The sequence below is a fragment of the Adiantum capillus-veneris genome, chromosome 20, assembly GCF_014529385.1.
Source record: "Adiantum capillus-veneris isolate H3 chromosome 20, ASM1452938v2, whole genome shotgun sequence".
Classification (NCBI taxonomy): Eukaryota; Viridiplantae; Streptophyta; class Polypodiopsida; order Polypodiales; family Pteridaceae; genus Adiantum; species Adiantum capillus-veneris.
The window spans coordinates 141,879,782-141,899,636 of NC_140950.1; the positions used below are offsets into that span (position 1 = coordinate 141,879,782).

At 44.3% G+C, this 19,855-nt stretch overlaps 1 protein-coding gene across 3 annotated transcripts in view; it reads right to left on the reverse strand.

Annotated features, from left to right (window-relative positions):
* The window catches only part of LOC147433325 (isoprenylcysteine alpha-carbonyl methylesterase ICME-like), a 68,052-nt gene extending 48,197 nt beyond the window's left edge, over positions 1–19,855 (reverse strand). Inside the window, exons 1-10 of one of the 3 annotated variants that reach the window (XM_086492928.1) lie at positions 19,585–19,850; positions 19,034–19,459; positions 18,861–18,937; positions 18,162–18,231; positions 18,005–18,085; positions 17,857–17,931; positions 17,661–17,762; positions 17,410–17,589; positions 17,256–17,321; positions 17,047–17,187 (exon numbers count right to left, since the gene is read on the reverse strand). In XM_086492928.1, coding sequence (XP_086349054.1) covers positions 17,047–17,187; positions 17,256–17,321; positions 17,410–17,589; positions 17,661–17,762; positions 17,857–17,931; positions 18,005–18,085; positions 18,162–18,231; positions 18,861–18,937; positions 19,034–19,443 — 1,202 coding nt within the window. In that variant the 5' untranslated portion in view covers positions 19,444–19,459; positions 19,585–19,850. Of the gene's footprint in view, positions 1–17,046; positions 17,188–17,255; positions 17,322–17,409; positions 17,590–17,660; positions 17,763–17,856; positions 17,932–18,004; positions 18,086–18,161; positions 18,232–18,860; positions 18,938–19,033 lie in introns of all 3 variants that reach the window. The other 2 variants (XM_086492927.1, XM_086492929.1) reach the window with 2 other exon arrangements.

The following is a 19,855-nucleotide window of genomic DNA, read 5'->3' on the forward strand; positions in this document are numbered from 1 at the left end:
ACCATATGGAGCCCGGGAACTATCCTACTATTACGATTGGGCACACATTGGTACGGTTGTATACATCTATTCTTCAGCAACAGTTGAGCAGATGGTCAAAGAAAGCCGGCATGTGAGCAATCGGACGGGCATGTTTTCGGCGGGGGTTTTCTAGTCGATCACATTCTGACGCTTAGAGCTATTATTGAGGAGGATAGACCACATGGAAGAAGGATTTATTGTAGCTTTGTGCATTTTCGCAAAGCATTTCACACTGCCTAGAGACAGGTTGATGCGCAAATTAAAGGAGACGGGGGTACCCACAAAGCTTATTGGAGGGATTATGGCACTCTACAGATCAATGAGAGGATAAGTTCGCACCCGGAGAAATTATCTGATGTAGTTGACTCCACTATTAGGGTGAAGCAGGGATGCCCGCTATCTCCAACGCTCTTTGGCATGTATGTAGATGAGGTTTCTAATTACATTGAGAGGGGAGGTGGCAGAGGAGTTCAGTTTGCTGTGGATTCCGTTGTTATATGTTGATAATATTGTTTTAATTTCTAATTCCCCAGAGGCGTTGCAGCATCACTTAGATGCTTTACATGTGTTTGCCCACGATAATGGGTTGTCTATCAACCTTGGCAAAACCAAGGTTATGGTATTTGATACCACACCACAGTGGGTTAGGAGATCAGCACCCACATTTTCTTATGGCTAAGAGCTAGTGGAGTATACATATGCATAAACTTACCTTGGGATGCTCTTCAGTGGGCCAGTGTTTTCATTAAGGAGAGCAGTTGAGACTAGATTGACCAGAGCTTATGCTGCCCTGGGCAGATTAGAGAGAATGTGTTTACAGGTTAAGCTCCAGGAACCTCAAACAAAGCTATGACTCTTTGATACTTAGTGACATCAGCTATGCTTTATGGAGTCCAGATATGGAAACCTCAAGTAGACCACCACAACACATCTAGTAGCATTGATGGATAGAGATGTATGGAAAGACCTTTGGTTTCTATGATCTCTCGGATGATTAGAGCTAAGGCTTCAGTACCACATGAGATTGTTAGAGCAAAGCTGGCTACATCTTCACTCGTGGTTGAGGCACTCACTAGTTTATGGAACCTCCCTAGACACAGATATGCTCCCTTAGCTCTTGAGTCTGCCCAACAGCTAGCACTGCAAGGGGATACTACTTGCTCATATTGTAACTATGTCAGACTTTGTAAATAATTAATGTATTTACGAGAAAAGAATTACCTAATTAGTTGTGCACACATCAGAATAGATCTAGCAGTTCTGGGGCCTCAGGTGCGCCCAAGTTTGGGCCAGTGCACCTCAAGGAGACCCTAGCATAAAATACCCTGAAGCCCTAGTGATTGGGAAATCGGGTCTTCAATGAAGGGGTAGATAGTAGCCTCAGATTTCAGGCTCATAAAAATATGCGCGCTAGTGCAAGCACAGGAATGAGATGGGGTCCTTAGAATAATAACCCTAAGGCCTGAATTATTTTACGGCCTTAGGATAAGTTAGTTAAAGTATTTTTAAATTGTTTATGCCGGACCAAATGACCGGACAAGTGCGAACAAGTAATGCCAGAGCAATGTCGGTACGGCATTGCGCTAGGGAGCAGCTAACAATTTCAATGGTTGCATCTATGTGTACAGTTGTAATAGTAAAAGGGAATGGCCGTTTTCATGTCTCCGTTCCCCGTTCCCATTCCAAGTTCCCGTTCCGGATCCCCATTCCGTGTTTCAAACGTGAGTACCCGTAACAAGGAATGGCATTTTGTTCGGCGTTCCCGTTCCGCGTTCCCGTTCCGGTTTCCCGTTCCTGTTAACTATGGCAGTTGTGGTTCAATTTGCACATTTCATTAATAGTTTGTGAACTTTTAAAAGTGAAAGTTGAAGGGTTTTTTTAAGTTATTAAGTGTGCCAAGTGGCACACTTACCGATGCAAACTAACCCTCTGACTCTCACTCTCACTCTCTCTCTCTCTTCCTAGCGCCTCCTCTTCTTGCTGGCTTGATAAGAGGCCCCCCTCCCCCACTTCTCAGTGCTGGCAGTGCTCCTACCCCAGTGCTCCTACCCCCCCTATTGTGAGTATACTCTACGCATTGGAGCCCTCCATGGAAGCTTGAGAGCAGCCCCTTGCGACATATGTGGTGGCCTCGTGCTCCCATTGTCTAGAACAAGGGTTCTCATAGCCATAGCCAGCTTTTGGTGAAGTTTCATCACGAGAAGTTGCAACAGACACTCTCTTTGTAGAGTGTGGTGGCTGTAAATTCTCTGTTTTCAGTCCTTAATCACCTCCTTTAGGGTGAATTTCAGCAAAATACATATAGAATCTAGTTCTTCTCTACCTACACTACGCGTACACAAAGTTTCGAGCAATTCCATCGCGGAAAAGGTCTCTATTTCGGCTTTGGAAGGTGCTCAGGTAACATTTTCAGGTTATGTGCAGAAAATTACAGCAAGCATGTGTGCGTGCATTTTGTGTGTTTCTTCCTTGTTTTTGTTGCAAGAATGATTATGCATAAAGGGACACAGTTAGCGGAAGGTAGACTCTCATTTTAGAGAGCTTCCGTTGAGTTTTGTGGAAGATAGACTCTCGTTTTTTAGAGCTTCCCAAAATCTCATAGTAGAGGGAAAATCCTCTCAGTATTCAGAGAGTAGCTTTCGCACTCTCTCAGTCAGAATCAGAAAAGAAAGAATAGAGGACGGGCTATTGCCCAGTTCTTGTGCTTGTAAAGATTCTCCCTTAGTAATAAAGATAATCTCTTTATGGGGGGGGGACCATGTCACAAAGTGATGACGTGGCTACGGACAGCAGAAACCCTAATTTCTGCTAGAAACCCTAAAATTCCTGCAAACCCTAATTTCCGAACATCGCAGAGGCTTTTTTTTTTTTTTTGGAAAAATGATGAGCGACGCAAATTTTTCTTTTTCTCTACAATATGAGAAAGAGAGAGAGAATGCTTCTTCTTTCAAGTTTTGATTCTTTGTGAGAGAGAGAGAGCAATTGCTTTTGATTTGAAGCTTTTGGGGCTCTGCTTTTGGGCATCCCTTGTAACCTTTAAATTAGTGGTGAGGGCCTCACTTCTCAGAGCATCTAGAGGCACAGTCTGAGAAAAACCCCAGCCACTCTCTTGTACTTTGAACTGATTAATATAAAAAGAAATACCGAAAGGCGCACCAGTCTTTGGGGCCAATATCTCTAGGCACGGACCTCCGTCGGGCCAGTGCAAATCTATTGTGATCTGTGAATTGTTTTGAAGTGGTTATTTGGTGCTGTCGCGATTGATTTTTGACTTGGAGTGTCCAAGTCTGTTACAGTGGTATCAAAGCACGGCCGATTTCTCTTCTACAGGAAATCCGATCCCCGAATTTTTTTTCCACAGCACCTATGGCTTCAGGCAATGGTCAGTCCACTCCCTCTACATCTGGAGATGCGGGCAGGGATCACAACGAAGATTCCGGCAGAGAGTACGGCCTGCCTTGGCCTGCTTAGGCGGAGCGGCGAGAGATGGAGCGTCGCCAGTTGATCGGCGATGCAACAAAGATGATGCTCAATTTTGCCAAGGACCCGAAGATGGCAAAATATATGAACCAGACCTCTTTGGAAGAGGTACAAATAGAGTGGCAGAGAACCACAACACCACTCCCGAAACCCGCTCTCAATAAACCTTCTGCCTCCAAGAAAATATACGGAGAAGTAACTGGAGAACGTGGTTGATGCACGGATTGCTCAGCTTTTTGACACGCAAAAGAAAGCCAAAAAGCACGGCAAAGGGCAGAAGAAAAGCACTGGCTTTCCACAAGGCAAAGAAACAGAAGCAAAGAAACAGAAGAAGCGTGTTCGATTTGAAGGAGTACCCAGTTCTTCTTCTTCTTCTGATAGTTCTTCTAGCTCCTCGGATTCGAGCGAAGAAGACAGAAAAGGTAAAAAGCGAAGCAAGAAACAAAGCTTCGGAAAGGGCAAGAAAAAAGGCAAAGAAGGCTACATCTCGCCCAGAGACTGACAGTTCTACTGAGGACTCGTCTACAGACAGCTCAGATTCCGATGACGGAAAGTTTTATGCGAACAAGAAGAATTTTTACACAGCCAACGAGTATGACTTTCTCGAAGATAAAAGCAAGAAAGTCCGAGAGTTTAAGGAAGGTGGCCACTCGATCAAGTTTGATACTTTTCAAGATACTTAGATGCGTCGAAGGCTTTGTCTTTTATACAGCAGTTTGATATCGCTTTCGCGGGAGGATGCTATTCAGAGCACTCCAAGATTCGGAGAGCTACCTCTTACCTTAAGGGGAATGCTCGTACTTGGTGGTCCACTCTTCTTTTAACAAGAGTGCGCCAGTTAAATGGCTGAAATTTAAGAAGCTTTTTATTTCTTCTTGGTTGACGCAAGAATATGAACGAGATGTACAAGCTGCTTGGAACCATCTTCGGATGACCAAGAAAGATACAATCAATGCTTATTGTGAAAGATTCTGGAGCTCTTTTCTACCCGCCTCTTCATTCAAGAAGATCTCGTTCAAAGAACAGATTGAGCGGTTTACCTTGGGTCTACCTACAGAGATCCGAGATCACTGCTTGGAACAGAAGTCAGCTTCTATTCAGGAGTTGATGAGTCATGTGAAGCGGGGCTTTGCCATTCACTCTGGCAGTCTAACCTACCCCATAGATGAGGCCATGACACAACGAGCCGAACAGACTTCTGGGAATGAAAGTAGAAAGAAAAAGAGCAACCCAGAGAAAAAAATGATGCAGGACCAAAGCTTACTCCTGAGGAGAGAGCTCGCTTCATCAGAGAGGGGAAGTGCTTTGTATGCGGGGAACAGGGACATATCTCCGCGAAGTGCCCTAATAAGGCACAAAAAGAACAGAATGATAACGACGACGACAGGTCTGAGAGTTCGACAGCAGCTGAGGAATGTGGCATAAAAGGCAGATAGAAAAGCAGAATTGGTACCACATGGCGTGGGACCTGCACCGAATCTAATGAATGAAAGTACAAACTTTGCCGCTTTTGGGGCAAAGTGAAGGATCAGGAAGCTCTTTTGAAGGAGCCAAGGCCAACTTCTTTTCACTTGGAATTGGCGGCTCGATTTGGAATTACGCCCGACAGACTGACGCCACAGGTAGAGGTAGTTCGACTGGCACCCGGATGGGATGTTGCCATTACACCGAGCATTGGCAAACTTTGTTTGCAATGACAAGGGTGTTTAGGGCACGCGAGTGACGCTCTACTCAGGATCCCTTGGTACCACAAGAACTACGCCGTAGTTGACTACCGGGCCGAGAAAGCGACTTTGATAAATGAAGGGCTTAGAGTTGTACTTGACGAACTTTAGTTTCTTACTCATTCTTTTGGGAGAGAACTGAACGCTGGATAAAGGTTAAATATGTTTTGACCTGATCAAAAGAACGCCAAGATTTTTCTCCACACTCATGCCGATTGCTTTTCAAAGGGCGTGAAGATCAAACCATCGATCTGATACCTGGAAGCACGACACCGAATCGGCCACCTTATCGTGTGAGCCGAGTACAAAATGAAAAGATTATGAACCCAATGAAAGACCTCTTGGAAAAGGGTCTTGTCCAGCCTAGTTGTAACAAACTTGGACACTCCAAGTTAAGAATCAACCGCGACAGCACCAAATAACCACTTCAAAACAATTCACAGATCACAATAGATTTGCACTGGCCCGGCGGAGTTCCGTGCCTAGAGATATTGGCCCCAAAGACTGGCGCCCCTTTCGGTATTTCTTTTTGTATTAATCAATCATCAAAGTACAAGAGAGCGGTTAGGGTTTCACTCTCAGACTCTGCGTCCAGATGCTCTGAGAAGTGAGGCCCTCACCACTAATTTAAAGGTTACAAGGGATGCCCAAAAGCAGAGCCCCAAAAGCTTTTAAAATCAAAAGCATCAGTTCTCTCTCTCTCTTAGAGAGTCTTTTCTCTTTTTTTTTATTAAAAAAAAGCAAAAGCAAAATTCGCGTCGCTCATCATTTTCCACAAAAAAAAAAATAATAATAATAATCCGCCTCCGCGATTTCCGGAATTTAGGGTTTTTGACAAAAATTAGGGTTTGCAGGAATTTTAGGGTTTCTGGCAGAAATTAGGGTTTCTGCTGTCCGCCACGTCATCACTTTGTGACATACCCCCCTCTTGAAAGCATTGTAATCGACCGCGATTACGCCTGCAAAACCGACAGAAGCCATAAACCGTCTTAGCAGACACTGACTGTTAGTACCTACGTACTAGGAACACACATCTAGCACATGTACAAAATCGACAGTCACATCACACGACATCACAGGACATCACCAGACATCACAGGACATCACATGACATTCAACATTCATTCGGATCTTAGACCATGATTTATCGGCAATGTAGCTAGCAATCACATCTAGGTCCAATCGGGACCTCATCGATGTCCGATTGACTAACCCCTATTGCAACCATGTCTATTCGAGATCAATCAGACCAAAATGCTGCAGTCATTTCGGCTATCAGTTCCTGCACTCACAAGAAGTCAAGAACAAATCAGTATCATAATCAGGAATTCCATTTCATAAAGTCATCCAGCAGAATACTGTCAGCTCTCAGTATCCCTGAAGCTCAAAGAGACATCAGTGACTTTAGTATCAAAATCGAGGCATCTGTTGACAAAGGAGTGGAGCGACTCCCCTCTTGTGCATCCCATTGCACCAGATCTTCGGCCAAGCTGAGTTTCTGGGTTCCGTTTGGAGTAGACTATGCTAAACCAAAACATCGAGGTAAAGTTTCACAATCCGAGGAGTATCTGCTAGGTCCTCCTCCTCCATCCACTTCGCATCAAATGCAGGAAAGTTCTTGAACTTAACCAAGAACCGCCTTCGGACTTTACCTTTCTTCGTATCATTATGTGCCAAAATCTGTTCAGGAACAAGGATCTCCTCGTTTTCTTCCACTTCGGGTTGCTCATCAGGCTCCCCATCATCAGGCACATCACCCTTAACAGGGTTCAAGAGACTCACATGCAATGCATTATGAATCCTCCAAGTATCTGGCAGGTCCAATCGGAAGGAGACATCATTTATCTTGTCAGTAATCTGGAAAGGTCCGTAGTATCACATACTAAGCTTTGGAAAAAGCCTCTCCTTTCCCTTTTTTTTTTCTTAGGCATGCCTTCTCAAAAGTAAGAGCACCCAATCATCCTCCTTCAGTTTCCAGTCGCGACGATGGCGATCCGCTGCCTTTTTCTGTCGTTCTTGAGACTTCTGTAAAGTCTCGTGAACCTTGGCAAAAGCCGTATCCAAATCTCGCGAATATTCATCCGCTTCAAATTTCTAATCTTTCGTGCTCAGGAAGGATGGAACCTTCGCAGCAGTTTCAACAATCTCTCATGGCGTCTTCCCCGTCGAAGAGTGTATCGTGTTATTGTAGGCAAATTCCACCAAAGGTAAGTTCTTTTCCCATTGAGTCTTCTGATGCGAGATGCAAGACTTCAATAAATCTAAAATCACTGAATTGGCAATCTCAAATTGCCCGTCAGTCTGCAAGTGGAACGATGACGAGAACTGCAACCGCGTCCCAATGTTCTCCCAAATTGCCTTCCAAAACAAACTCATAAATCTGGGGTCTCTGTCGGAGACAATCGTCTCAGGCGTGCCATGTAATCGGAAAATCATCGTGATCATTCTGTATTCTCGGGAGATTAAAAAAAATGAAATCCATTTCAATATTTTCCCAGGGGCGGGTGGGTGGGTATGGGTAAAGGCTGTAACAATCCCTGTGCCTTATGCCTGTCAAACTTGACCTTCTAGCATACCAAGCAACTGCGCACAAACTCTTCCACATCCTTCTTCAGTCTCCGCCAAAAGAAATCTCTCTCTACCCCTTTCATGGTGGTAGCAATGCTGCGGTGACCCGTAAAAGGTGGACAGTGGCAATCAGTCATAACCTTTTCCCTCAACGGCTGTGTAACGCACAACATAGTCTTTTTCATCAAGTAGCCTTCCCGAAGGGAGTATCCAGCTACCGTCTCCCCATCCCGTATCCGTGTGAAAATATCTGCAAAATCTGTATCTGTGGCACACTGATCGACCATATCCTCGAAGCTCCTATGATGTATCGCGGAAATAGCCAGAACCAACGGTTTCCGAGACAAAGCATCTGCCACCACATTCTTCTGTCCCTGCACATGGACAATCTGGAAGTGAAACTGTGACAAGATGTTCGCCCACCGCATCTGCTTTTCCGAAAGCTGCTTCTGTGACAAGAAGTAGCGCAAACTCTGATGGTCTGTAAAGACAATAAAATCCGCTCCGAGTAGGTAATGCCGCCACTGAGTAAGAGCATGGATAACCGCCAAAAGCTCTTTCTCATAAATCTGTGCTGTCATCTCCGGCCTAGAGAACAAACGGCTCTCGTAAGCTATGACATGGCCTTCTTGCATCAAGACCGCACCCAGACTACGACCACAAGCATCACAATATACTTCGAATGACTTCTGCAAGTCCGGCAAAGTCAAAATAGGTCCCGTAGTCAATTTCTCTTTCAATGTCTGAAAGGCAGTCACCTCTGTGGGTCCCCACGAAAAAGGTACTCCTTTCTGTGTCAAGATATGCAAAGGGGAAGCAACCTCTGCAAACTTTCGTATGAACCGCCTGTAGTATGAACATAGTCTCAAGAAGCTTCTAACTTCATGGACATTCCTCAAATCGGGCCAATCACGGATAGTCTCTATCTTGGCCGGGTCCATTTGCACTCCTGTTGTGTTGCTGACACAATGTGTCCCAAAAAGTGTATCCATGGTAGGAAAAAATTCACTTTTCTTTGCATTAATCACTAGCGTGTGATCTCGTAATGCCTAAAAGACTTGAAGCAGATGATCTCTGTGTTCTGCCTCATTCTTCGAGAAAACAATGATGTCGTCAAAGAAAGTGCCAACAAATAGCCTGTACTCTCGAAAAATCCTGTCCATCATCCGGTTAAATGTCGCAGGAGCATTGGTTAAGCCAAAAGGCATCACCAAAAACTCAAATAACCCAAAAGTCGTCCGAAAAGCTGTCTTGTAGACATCTCCTGGCGCTATCCTGATCTGATGATATCCACTCTTCAAGTCAATCCTGCTAAAGCACGAGGATCCCTGTAACCTGTCGAGTATATCATCGATCCTAGGAATCGGAAATCTGTTCTTGATGGTGATTTCGTTGAGAGTGCTATAATCGATGCACATTCTCCAAGATCTGTCTTTCTTCAAAATCAACAACACTGGAGAGCAATACGGTGAAGTACTAAGCTGGACAAGACCCTTTTCCAAGAGGTCTTTCACTGAGTTCATAATCTTTTCATTCTGTACTCGGCTCACACAATAAGGTGGCCGATTCGGTGGTGTGCTTCCAGATATCAGATCAATGGTATGATCTTCAGGCCCTCTCAAAAGCAATCGGCATGAGCGTGGAGAAAAAAAATCTTGGCGTTCTTTTCTTCAGGTCAAAACATATTCAACTTTTATCCATGGTTCAGTTCTCCCAAAAGAATGAGTAAGAAAACTGAAGTTCATCAAGTACAATCTCTAAGCCCTTCATTTATCAAAGTCGCTTTCTCGGCCCGGTAGTCAACCACGGCGTAGTTCTTGTGGTACCAAGGGATCCCGAGTAGAACGTCACTCACGTGCCCTAAACACCCCTGTCATTGCAAACGAAGTTTGCCAATGCTCGGTGTAATGGCAACATCCCATCCGGGTGCCAGTCGAACTACCACCGCCAGTGGCGTCAGTCTGTCGGGCGCAGTTCCAAATCGAGCCGCCAATTCCAAGTGAAAAGAAGTTGGCCTTGGCTCCTTCAAAAGAGCTTCCTGATCCTTCACTTTGCCCCAAAAAAAAACGGCAAAGTTTGTACTTTCATTCATTTGATTCGGTGCAAGTCCCACGCCATGTGGTACCAGTTCTGCTTTTCTATCTGCCTTTTCTGCCACATTCCTCAGCTGCTCTCGAACTCTCAGACCTGTCGTCGTCTTTATCATTCTGTTCTTTCTGTGCCTTATCAGGGCACTTTGCGGAAATATGTCCATGTTTCCCGCATCCAAAGCACTTCCCCTCTCTGATGAAGCGAGCTCTCTCCTCAGGAGTAAACTTGGGTCGTGCATCCTTTTTTTTTTCTCTGGGTTGCTCTTTTTCATTCTACTTTCATTCCCAGAAGTATGTTCGGCTCGTTGTGTCATGGCCTCATCTGTGGGGTAGGTCAGACTGCCAGAGTGAATGGCAAAGCCCCGCTTCGCATGACTCATCAACTCCTGAATAGAAGCTGACTTCTGTTCCAAGCAGTGATCTCGGATCTCTGTAGGTAGACCCAAGGTAAACCGCTCAATCTGTTCTCTGAACGAGATCTTCTTGAATGAAGAGGCGGGTAGAAAAGAGCTCCAGAATCTTTCACAATAAGAATTCACTGTATCGCTCTTGGTCATCCGAAGATGGTTCCAAGCAGCTCGTATATCTCGCTCAAACTCTTGAGTCAACCAAGAAGAAATAAAAAGCCTCTTGAATTTCAGCCATGTAACTGGCACAGTCTTGCTTAATAGAAGCGTGGACCACCAAGTACGAGCATTCCCCTTAAAGTAAGAGACAGCTCTCTGAATCTTGGAGTGCTCTGAATAGCGTCCTCCCGCGAAAGCGATGTCAAACTGTTGTACAAAAGACAAAGCCTTCGAAGCATCTGAGTATCCTGAAAAGTATCAAACTTGATCGAGTGGCCACCTTCCTTAAACTCTCGGACTTTCTTGCTTTTATCTTCGAGAAAGTCATACTGGTTGGCTTTGTAAAAATTCTTCTTGTTCGCATAAAACTTTCCGTCATCGGAATCTGAGTTGTCTGTAGACGAGTCCTCAGTAGAACTGTCAGTCTCTGGGCGAGATGTAGCCTTCTTTGCCTTTTTCTTGCCCTTTCCGAAGCTTTGTGTCTTGCTTCGCTTTTTGCTTTTTTTCTGTCTTCTTCGCTCTAATCCGAGGAGCTAGAAGAACTGTCAGAAGAAGAAGAAGAAGAACTGGGTACTCCTTCAAATCGATTACGCTTCTTCCGTTTCTTTGCTTTGTCGAATGTCGACTGACGACCCAAATATCCCGGGAAGTCAGTACCTTTGTTCTGCTTTTTGCCGTGCTTTTTGCCTTTCTTTTGCACGTCGAAAAGCTGAGCAATCCGTGCATCAACCACATTCTCCAGTTCCTTCTCCGTATATTTCTTGGAGGTAGAAGGTTTCTTGAGAGCGGGTTTCGGGAGTGGTGTTGTGGTTCTCTGCCACTCCATCTGTACCTCTTTCAAAGAGGTCTGGTTCATATATTTTACCATCTTCGGGTCCTTGGCAAAATTGAGCATCATCTTTGTTGCATCGCCAATCAATTGACAACGCTCCATCTCTGTTTGCTCCGCCTGAGTAGGCCGAGGCGGGCCATACTCTCTGTCTGAATCTTCGTTGTGATCCCAGCCCGCATCTCCAGATGCAGAGGGAGTCGACTGATCATTGCCTGAAGCCATAGGTGCCGCGGAAAAAAAAAAAATCGGGGATCGGATTTCCCGTAGAAGAGAAATCGGCCGTGCTCTGATACCACTGTAACAAACTTGGACACTCCAAGTCAAGAATCAACCGCGACAGCACCAAATAACCACTTCAAAACAATTCACAGATCACAATAGATTTGCACTGGCCCGGCGGAGTTCCGTGCCTAGAGATATTGGCCCCAAAGACTGGCGCCCCTTTCGGTATTTCTTTTTGTATTAATCAATCATCAAAGTACAAGAGAGCGGTTAGGGTTTCACTCTCAGACTCTGCGTCCAGATGCTCTGAGAAGTGAGGCCCTCACCACTAATTTAAAGGTTACAAGGGATGCCCAAAAGCAGAGCCCCAAAAGCTTTTAAAATCAAAAGCATCAGTTCTCTCTCTCTCTTAGAGAGTCTTTTCTCTTTTTTTTTACAAAAAAAAAAGCAAAAGCAAAATTCGCGTCGCTCATCATTTTCCAAAAAAAAAAAAAAAAAAATTAATAATCCGCCTCCGCGATTTCCGGAATTTAGGGTTTTTGGCAAAAATTAGGGTTTGCAGGAATTTTAGGGTTTCTGGCAGAAATTAGGGTTTCTGCTGTCCGCCACGTCATCACTTTGTGACACTAGTACTTCACCGTATTGCTCTCCAGTGTTGTTGGTTTTGAAGAAAGACGGATCTTGGAGAATGTGCATCGATTATAGGGCTCTCAACAAAATCACCATCAAGAACAGATTTCCGATTCCTAGGATCGATGATATACTTGACACGTTATAGGGATCCTCGTGCTTTAGCAGGATTGACTCGAAGAGTGGATATCATCAGATCAGGATAGCGCCAGGAGATGTCTACAGGACAGCTTTTCGGACGACTTTTGGGTTATTTGAGTTTTTGGTGATGACTTTTGGCTTAACCAATGCTCCTGCGACATTTAACTAGATGATGGACAAGATTTTTCGAGAGTACAGGCTATTTGTTGGCACTTTCTTTGACGACATCATTGTTTTCTCCAAGAATGACGCAGAACACAGAGATCATCTGCTTCAAGTCTTTCAGGCATTACGAGATCACACGTTAGTGATTAATGCAAAGAAAAGTGAATTTTTCCTACTGAGATACACTTTTTAGGACACATTGTGTCAGCAGCAGGAGTGCAAATGGACCCGGCCAAGATAGAGACTATCCATGATTGGCCCGATTTGAGGAATGTCCATGCAGTTAGAAGCTTCTTGGGATTGTGTTCGTACTACAGGCGGTTCATAGAAAGTTTGCAGAGGTAGCTTCCCCTTTGCATACCTTGACACAGAAAGGAGTACCTTTTTCGTGGGGACCCACAGAGGTGACTACCTTTCAGACATTGAAAGAGAAATTGACTACGGGACCTATTTTGACTTTGCCGGACTTGCAGAAGTCATTTGAAGTATATTGTGATGCTTGTGGTCATAGTCTAGGTACGGTCTTGATGCAAGAAGGCCATGTCATAGCTTACGAGGAGCCGTTTGTTCTCTAGGCCGGAGATGACAGCACAGATTTATGAGCAAGAGCTTTTGGCGGTTATCCATGCTCTTACTCAGTGGCGGCACTACCTACTCGGAGCGGATTTTACTGTCTTTACAGACCATCAGAGTTTGCGCTACTTCTTGTCACAGAAGCAGCTTTCAGAAAAGCAAATGCGGTGGGCGAACATCTTGTCACAGTTCCACTTCCAGATTGTCCATGTGCAAGGACAGAAGAATGTGGTGGCAGATGCTTTGTCTCGAAAACCATTGGTTCTGGTTGTTTCCGCAATATATCATAGGAGCTTCGAGGATATGGTCAATCAGTATGCCACAGATACAGATTTTGCAGATATTTTCACACGGATACGGGATGGGGAAACAGTAGCTGGATACTCCCTTCGGGAAGGCTACAAGTGAAAAAGACTATGTTGTGCGTTACACAGCCGTTGAGGGATAAGGTTATGGCTAAATGCCACTGTCCACCTTTTACGGGTCACCGCAGCATTGCTACCACCATGAAGGGGGTAGAGAGATACTTCTTTGGGCCGAGACTCAAAAAGGATGTGGAAGAGTTTGTGCGCAGTTGCTTGGTATGCTAGAAGGTCAAGTTTGACAGGCATAAGGCAAAGGGATTGTTACAGCCTTTACCCATACCCACCCACCCCTGGGAAAGTATTGCAATGGATTTCATTTTTGATCTCCCAAGAACACAAAATGATCACGATGATTTTCCGATTACATGGCACGTCTGAGACGATTGTCTCCGACAGAGACCCCAGATTTATGAGTTTGTTTTGGAAGGCAATTTGGGAGAACATTGGCACGCAGTTGCAGTTCTCGTCATCGTTCCACATGCAGACTGACGGGCAATTTGAGATTGCCAATTCAGTGATTTTAGATTTATTGAAGTCTTGTATCTCGGATCAGAAGACTTAATGGGAAAAGAACTTACCTTTGGTGGAATTTGCCTACAATAACACGATACACTCTTCGACGGGGAAGACGCCATGTGAAATTGTTGAAAGTGCTACGAAGGTTCCATCCTTACTAAGCACAAAAGATTAGATATTTGAAGCGGATGAATATTCGCGAGATTTGGATACGGCTTTTGCCAAGGTTCGCGAGACTTTGCAGGAGTCTCAAGAACGACAAAAAAAGGCAGCGGATCGCCATCGTCGCGACTTGAAACTGAAGGAGGATGATTGGGTGCTCTTACTTTTGAGAAGGCACGCCTACGAAAGAAAAAGGGAAAGGAGAGGCTTTTTCCAAAGCTTAGTATGCGATACTACGGACCTTTCCAGATCACTGACAAGATACATGATGTCTCCTTCCGATTGAAACTGCCAGATACTTGGAGGATTCACAATGCATTGCATGTGAGTCTCTTGAAACCTGTTAAGGGTGATGTGCCTAATGATGGGGAGCCTGATGAGCAACCCGAAGTGGAAGAAAATGAGGAGATCCTTGTTCCTGAACAGATTTTGGCACATAACGATACGAAGAAAGGTAAAGTCCGAAGGCGGTTCTTGGTTTAGTTCAAGAACTTTCCTGCATTTGATGCGAAGTGGATGGAGGAGGAGGACCTAGCAGATACTCCTCGGATTGTGAAACTTTACCTCGATGTTTTGGTTTAGCATAGTCTACTCCAAACGGAACCCAGAATTCAGCTTGGCCGGAGATCTGGTGCAGTGGGATGCACAAGAGGGGAGTCACTCCGCTCCCTTGTCAACAGATGCCTCGATTTTGATACTAAAGTCACTGATGTCTCTTTGAGCTTCAGGGATACTGAGAGCTGACAGTATTCTGTTGGATGACTTTATGAAATGGAATTCCTGATAATGATACTGATTTGTTCTTGACTTCTTTTGAGTGCAGGAACTGATAGCCGAAATGACTGCAGCATTTTGGTCTGATTGATCTCGAATAGACATGGTTGCAATAGGGGTTAGTCAATCGGACATCGATGAGGTCCCGATTGGACCTAGATGTGATTGCTAGCTACATTGCCGATAAATCATGGTCTAAGATCCGAATGAATGTTGAATGTCATGTGATGTCTGGTGATGTCCTGTGATGTCGTGTGATGTGACTGTCGATTTTGTACATGTGCTAGATGTGTGTTCCTAGTACGTAGGTACTAACAATCAGTGTCTGCTAAGACGGTTTATGGCTTTTGTCGGTTTTGCAGGCGTAATCGCGGTCGATTACAATGCTTTCAAGAGGGGGGCATGTCACAAAGTGATGACGTGGCTACGGACAGCAGAAACCCTAAAATTCCTACAAACCCTAATTTTTGCCAAAAACCCTAATCTCCGAACATCGCGGAGGCTAATTTTGTTATCTTTTTTAAAAAACTTTTTTTTTTTTTTTGGAAAATGATGAGCGACGCAAATTTTGCTTTTTCTCTACAATATGAGAAAGAGAGAGAGAATGCTTTTGCTTTCAAGTTTTGATTCTCTGTGAGAGAGAGAGAGCAATTGCTTTTGATTTGAAGCTTTTGGGGCTCTGCTTTTGGGCATCCCTTGTAACCTTTAAATTAGTGGTGAGGGCCTCATTTCTCAGAGCATCTGGACGCAAAGTCTGAGAGTGAAACCCTAGCCACTCTCTTATACTTTGACCTGATTAATATAAAAAGAAATACCGAAAGGGGCGCCAGTCTTTGGGGCCAATATCTCTAGGCACGGAACTCCGCCGGGCCAGTGCAAATCTATTGTGATGTGTGAATTGTTTTGAAGTGTCAAGCTTTCTCTCTCTCTCTCTGATTCTCGAGTATTTGAAGTACAATTAAAAGTCAGTTTATGCTTCAGTATTTTTGTGACAGGTATGGACAAATGACATCATGGTTTCAGTATGGATAGATTGCCTCCTTTCCAGTACTCTTTGGATGCACCTCTCTGCTATTACGCGCATAGAGATCACCAAGCTCATTTGTCAGGGTCTATCTCAGGCTTCAGCTGGACACTAGGAAATCTTAGATTCAGCAGACAGGAGAGTTTGGCACAAAGATGGCTTTCTATAGAGAGCATCTTCTCCAACTGAGAGAAGATGGGTTTGTGGTTACATAAATATACATTTATCTTGGGAGATACGTTGCGCTATTGGTCAGTTACACACCTCTTCACATTAGCTTGAGGTCGAGACTGGCAGATTTAGGGGATACCTGCAGAGGCTAGGATATGTAAGCTATGCAATTTGGAGCCTAAGGCAGAGCTACATTACATATGTCACTGTCTGGCGCAATACAAGATACGGAGATGATTTTATTGTCTCTTCAGAGAAGGTTTTGGACCGCAATCCAGAGTCATGAGGTATCAAGATCAGAGATGTCTTGGGTTATTTTTACTCGAGCTACACAGACACGGAGAGAGCCTGTTGTGGAGACCAATAGAGAGACGGTCTCAGAGACAGATTACAGATTTCTTCAGACCACCTACTGGGTAGACAGAGGGGCAAACCACTTAGCAGAGCCCAGATATCACACACACCAGAGGTACGTTGATCGATCGGGCTACTAAGCTAGGGAGATCCAGACGCCCGCGATTGGGGGTACCTCACAGCATCAATGGAGACTACGTCACAGAGGATACGAATCACTTTAGCTCGACATGAGAGATGTCGAGTACGAGTACTTACCATGGCAGACATCGAGGATATTCTACGAAGGATGCACTATCCTCGGACAGCGCCCGTTGCTGCACATCCTCAGACATTGGCGTTCGTACACTGAGATTGTAATACCCACTATTTCACCATCACACACCTTATAGTGCTACACAACTCTGAGCTGCTTAGATTCACGACAGTAGCCATTAGTCTTTATTTTATTTCATTTTATTTTATTTTGTACCATGACATTGTATCAGATTCATCAGGATTGTACAAGAGTTTATTTTGGCCTTTTGAAGACGTTTAATATAACATTTCATTTCGTTTCATCTCTCTCTCTCTCTCTCTCTCTCTCTCTCTCTCTCTCTCTCTCTCTCTCTCTCTCTCTCTCTCTCTCTCTCTCACACACACACACACACACACGCACTATCAGTTACCTTGCTGTACATGGAATAGAGTAATCAGCTGTTCCATGAAACAAGTAGATAGGAGGCAAGGAGGCTCCAGCATTCACAGAAAGATTTTTCACACGCAGCTCGGGAGAGAACCAGGAAAGAGACTCTTCCCCCTCCATGACACTGAAACAAAACAAGCAAAGTGAAGCACAACAATCCATTTAAAAAAAAACAGAGAACAAGGAGAATACCTCAAAAACAAACTACGATACAATCCCCGCCGGTGGAAATGATCTACAAGGCTTTGTAGATTGTACCTGCCATTTAACGAGTGATAGAGCTGATTCACAAAAGTAAGGTCTGAAACTTAATTTCTTCTCACACTTTTATAAATCTTTTACTTACCCCCCTGAAATGCCAAAAAAGCCTCTTATTTGAGAAGCCTTCCAAGTCAATGTTACGCTATTACCATCACATCCATCACTTGATTTTAACCCTTTGCCAACTCTCATCTCCTTCATGGCTTGCTCTATTAATGCACAAGCTGCTATGTGAGCTCCAGCAGATTGACCAGCTAAGTAAATCCTGAATAAGGTGTCGAGTCAGGTAACAGTTGTGAATGTTTAGCCATGTTAACATCAATCATGACAGCATACCTATGAGGGTCACCTCCAAATTGTCCAATATTGTTGCAGATGAAAGAAATGCCTTGCATTACATCCTCAACCATGTCACTAATTGTGCCTTGAGGGAAGTTCCTAAATGCACCACAAGGAGCAATTGGCAAAAAGTATTAAATTATCAACATCGGACCTATATTCTGTCACAAATTTCTTGGTAAATTTACCACACCTGTAATCAATACAAGCAACGATCACATCTTTTTCCACAAGCTGAAGCCCCATTAGGGAGCCCCATGCTCTATAGCTGCAACAATCAGGGTCAAAAGTCATTGAATAAAGACCAAATATTTTCAGCCAAACTCAAGCCAAAGTGGTACCCAATAATCCATGCACCACCAGTGATAAATGCTACAACTGGCTTTGGAGAGTCGAGATTCTCTGGCAAATAGAGATCTAACCTATCAAATAGCCAAAATGGATGGTGAATAATCGTATACCTCACATGACTAAGCGATACAGCTTAGAAAAACTTACAGGTTCCTTGATTTCAAGCCATAGACAATACTACGCCGGATTCTCTTGTCCCTAAGATAGGAGTGACCCACTGGCATACAAGAAGAGTAATAATGATAAAACTCAAAAAAGTAACAGGGCGATTCTTTCAAACAAGCAGAGCACTAGACACACAATAGACAGCTGCAGTGGCGCCTCTCATAAGGGATGTGATGTACGGGTAGGTATTGGCACAAGGAAAGAGGCATCATGCATTCAATGAACCATTCACCTAGGCCTATCATTGACAAAATCGCAAAGTATATGCTGCTATTTTATGTCATTTGACGTCAGGATATAGTATTCAATGTAGTAAACCCTATTCCCATTAGAATGGAAAATTTTATATCCAGAGGTGTGCATTTAAAATTTAAATTATAATGTCAAGTTCCAACAGGGTAAGGCCATTAACGAGGTCCAGCAGTAGCCTTTCCAGTACAAGATAACAAATAGAGTTTTCAGATTTCGATGGGTCGCTTTAAAAGGTTATCTTTTACTAGATTTTAGTGAGCCCATTGTACATCAAGGATTCTGATCAATAAGGCGAGCAGCAACTCAATGGTTATGTATTAGCCATAGCCACACAGAACCTAGAGTGAAGTCGAAGCATCCATGAAGAGCCACTCACATTCCATTCTAGATTACTGAACAAAAAGAAACGTGACTCCTGAAAAGACCAACCTTGAAAAAATCCCGGCATGAGCAAACATGCATAGAGTGAAAGTGCTCCAAGTTTACCAATCCATCTGTAGCCAATACTGAAAAGAGTAAATGCAGACCAAAGAAGCCTTAGAGCCAGCTTTATTAAGGGCGTAGGGTATGAAAAAGTAGAAACATAAAAATGCCATTGTTACCCTAGATACTTCAAGAGAGTAAAACTGAGCTTTGAAACTTCATAAGTCTCTGAGGCAGCCCTGCCAAACTCATCCCTGAGAGACGGCTTTCTGCACAGAGGAGTTGTCAGACCATCATGCACAAGGCATTGGTGGAGCTCGGCTTCAGTAGGGCTCGGCTGCCTTTTCAAGAATGCATTATAAAGAGTATCTGAAGCAGACCCTGTGGATACATTTTCTGACTCCATTTTCATGTTATATAGAAGCTCCGTGATCATAGAGGAGGTCAAGCTATGACCATCTGGCATGATGCACTGCGGATCCTTGTGCCTGTGAGAGGAAGATGTACCATTTCCACCTTCACCGCAGGCCTCATCAGCTTCCCATAGTCCTCCTCTCTCCGCACAATCTTCTGCTGGCATGTTGCGCATATTGCACGGTAGACCCCTAAAGGCGTGAAGCAATCACTGCTGATGATCAGAGCAAGATCGCTGAATTCCTGTCTGTTTCCTAAGAAATCTCCGTGCAGCGTCCCTCATCAATCTCCAATACAACAGAAAAGATTAGCTTACCCCGATTGACGTTAAGCATATGACCGAAGGTAATGTATGATCGACAGGCACGCAAAGACAAGTCTTAGTCTTAGACAACGAAAGAACGAGAAAAAGCGGAGGGGTGCGAGAACCTTCACGGTCTGACAAGACTTGAGGGGAATAAAGAATGGAAAAATAGAGCACGTATCCGAGAGCGCAACAGGAGAACCAAAGAAGCGACAAGACATGGCTGATGCCTGCTTGATCGACGTTGCGTGAAGCTACCACCTTCACTTGCTCGCCGAAAGTG